The 3396-nt window shown below is 48.3% G+C and overlaps 1 protein-coding gene across 1 annotated transcript; it reads left to right on the forward strand.

Annotated features, from left to right (window-relative positions):
• Nucleotides 1-1025: 1025 nt before the first annotated feature.
• On the forward strand, nt 1026-2584 carry LOC143291021 (uncharacterized). The gene is made up of 2 exons (XM_076600608.1): nt 1026-1336; nt 1963-2584. Exons 1-2 carry the CDS (start codon nt 1026-1028, stop codon nt 2582-2584), a joined length of 933 nt encoding a protein of 310 aa, XP_076456723.1.
• The last annotated feature ends 812 nt before the right edge of the window (nt 2585-3396 follow it).

Below are 3396 nucleotides of genomic sequence, written 5' to 3' on the forward strand. Positions count from 1 at the left end.
CATTTTTTGTTCAAACAGGAACTTCGTTTGCTAAGCATGGAAGTTTTATTTATTTTTTTGCAAACGTTTTTGGTGCAGATAGTAAAAAAAAAAAGGGAACGTACTCTGTAATTAATGGTAGGGGACTTAATTCGAATCTGGTTAGGATTTTTTTTTTTTTACGCGAAGCTTTATAATAACAAATACAGAACACATTTTAACGATTAGATTTAGAAAAAAAAAGTGTATCACAAGTGAGTCTTGAAGGCCTTGCCTCTCTTGTTTTTTTTTTCTTTCTTCACTGTTGTCTCCTTTTTCCTACCTTCCCAGTCCATTCCCCTTTCTTTTAAAAAATTTTTTTTAAGCAAGCCTTGATATTTTTTTTCTCTTTTCCACAGTCTATGATGTACTATCTTGTGCTGTTTTTGCTCTGGCGATTAGGTAGTGAGATTGTAAATACTGGGATGGGCACTGGCTGCCCATTCTGCCTATATAGCCTTTTCTTTTGTATTTTGTTTGTTTGGCTTTGAACTTGAAGTATCGGGTTTTTTTTTCTCCTTTTTTTTTTTACGACTTTTTGTAATCTAGGGATGATAAATTAAGCGGAATGGCTGACGTCCTCAGCATGGCCTGGTCTTATTTGCGCTAAGGAGCTAAATGGTTGGGATACTCTGTCATGAACTGTGTTTTGTAGGTTTGTCTTAGTGTATTTTTTTTTTGTAGATGTGACAGGTTTTTTTTTTTTTTTTTTTTTATTGACGCGGTCGAGCATTAAAATATGTATGGTTTGACTGTACTGATGTCGCCCTGTGTGGTCGGCTGGAGTTTAAGCGACAAGAACAAGAACAAATAAATTTCATATGTTTAAAACCACACACACACACACACACACACACACACACACACACACACCATACACACCATACACACAAACACACCACACACACACAGGGGCGCGCGCGCGCGCGCGCGCGTACACACACACACACACACACACAGTTTCCTTCCTCGTTTTGGACAGTCTCGTTTTTTGGACAGACGTCGTCATGACTGTTCTGTTCCGGTTCTGGTTCTGGTACTGGTACTGGTTCTGGTTCTGGTTCTGGTTCCGTTCCGCCAGTCTGGCAGTGTCCGACACAGGCTTCCTGCTGTTCCTGATGTGTGGCAAGTCCTACGCTCTCCTCAGTCTGCTGGACCCTGTGGCCGGCAACTACTGGCTTCAGCGACACAACGGCCCTGTCCTGGGCAACTACCTGGGCTTCTTGTCCATCTCCAACGTCATCACGGCGCTGATCGCTGTGGAGAGGTGTCGCTGTGTGCTGGCCCCTCTCAAGGCCGCCACTTTCTTCAGGACCAGGTCAGTGTCAGTGTGTGTGTGTGTGTGTGTGTGTGTGTGTGTGTGTGTGTGTGTGTGTGTTGTGTGTGTGTGTGTGTGTGTGTGTGTGTGTGTGTGATCGCTGTGGAGAGGTGTCGCTGTGTACTGGCCCCTCTCAAGGCCGCCACTTTCTTCAGGACCAGGTCAGTGTCAGTGTGTGTTGTGTGTGTGTGGGGGGGGGGGGGGAGGGGGGCCAGAAAAGGGGGAGGAGGAGGTGTGGGGATGATGGGGAGGGAGGGGGGAGGAGGGTTGGGGTTGGTGGTGGTTTGTGTGTGTGTGTGTGTGTGTGTGTGTGTTTGGGGGGGGGGGGTCAGTGTGTGTGTGTGTGAGAGTCAGTGTGTGTTTGTGTGTGTGTGTGAGTCAGTGTGTGTGTGTGTGTGTGTGTGTGTGTGTGTGTGTGTGTGTGTTTGAGTCAGTGTGTGTGTGTGTGTGTGTGTGTGTGTGTGTGTGTGTGTGTGTGTGTGTGTCCGACAGTCTGTGTGAGTCAGTGTGTGTGTGTGTCTATGTGTGTGTGTGTGTGTGTGTGTGAGAGAGAGTCAGTGTGTGTGTGTGTGTGTGTGTGTGTGTGTGTGTGTGTGTGTGTGTGTGTGTGTGTGTGTGGTTCTCAGGTCCATGGGCCTGGTGATGGGGGCGGTGTCACTGTCGGTGCTGGTGGTGGAGAACGTGGTGATGGGCTTCAAGTACCAGACGGTGCCCCTCACCCACCCCCTCACCAACACCTCCACCTTCATCTCCCGCCTCTCCCCCACCTACCTCCGCCACCGCACCCTGCTGGACGTGCTGGAGATCTACCTGGTGTCCGTCACCCTCCCTCTCCTCTCCCTCCTCGTCGTCGTCCTCTGCACCGCCGCCATCATCGTCCGCCTGAGAGTCAGCGCCACCTGGCGGCGGGGTGCCGTGCTTAGCGGAAGCAGCATGATGACGTCAGTGGAGAGACAGGAAGCCACGATGACGCGGATGTTGGTGACGGTGTGCGGGGTGTACGTGCTGTGCATGACGCCGTCCGTCTGTCGGGCCCTGCTGTTGTTCAGCCGTGTCCCCGGGTTCCTGATCACGGGCCACCTCTGCAACATCTTCAAGGTGTCCACCTCCTTCACCCTCATTCTGGAGGCCCTGAACGCCTCCGTTAACTTCCTCATCTACGTCAAGCAGAGTTCTCACTACCGCTGCACCCTCCGACGGCTGTTGTGGCTTCACTGCCTGCACGTGAAGGAGGGGGGGGGGTGGTAGAGTGGTTAAGACACTCAGCTGCTAATACAGAGTGTCTTGTGAGGGTGTGTGGGTTCGAATCCCGCTCTCGCGGGCCCCTTTCTGTCCTATAAGATTGACTGGAAAATCAAACTGAGCGTCTAGTCTTTTTTTTCGGAAGAGATGACGACAAACCGAGGTCCTGTGTGCAGTACGTACGCACTTGGCGCACTGAAAAATTAAGAACCCATGGCAACGAGAGTGTTGTCCTCTGGCAAAATCTAGTTAAAAAGAAATCTGATAGGTACACAAATATATTATAAGCATGCACTCAAGGACTGACTAAGCGCGTTGGGATATATATATATATATATATATATATATATATATATATATATATATATATATATATATATATATATATATATACTGCTGTCAAGCATCTGCCCAGCACATAGGCTGTTGTGTATATGGATATGTCCGAACGCAGTGACGCCTCCTTGAGAAACTGAAACTGAAACTGGAACTGAAACTGAAACTGCACGTGCACTCCGACATGAGGTAGAAGAAGAAAGAGCAGAGGTCGTGACAGTCAGCATGGACGTTACTGAATCACAGAAGAAGAAGAAAAAAGAAAAAGAATAAGAAAAACCCGGTTGGAGAGAAGTCATCGTTGTTTTCTTGTCACTGGTCATGGTCGCTTTAACTCTCCATACGAACGGCGAAGGTTTCACCCCAATTACCATCATCAAAATATTGCTAGCGGAAGGCTCTCATACTGAAGAGGTGAATGTTGACAAAGAATACCACAATTCTGACGACGGAAGCTAAAGGTTGGGTCATTCAGACACCCA

This window comes from Babylonia areolata, chromosome 16 (assembly GCF_041734735.1).
Source record: "Babylonia areolata isolate BAREFJ2019XMU chromosome 16, ASM4173473v1, whole genome shotgun sequence".
In the NCBI taxonomy this organism is placed as follows: domain Eukaryota; kingdom Metazoa; phylum Mollusca; class Gastropoda; order Neogastropoda; family Buccinidae; genus Babylonia; species Babylonia areolata.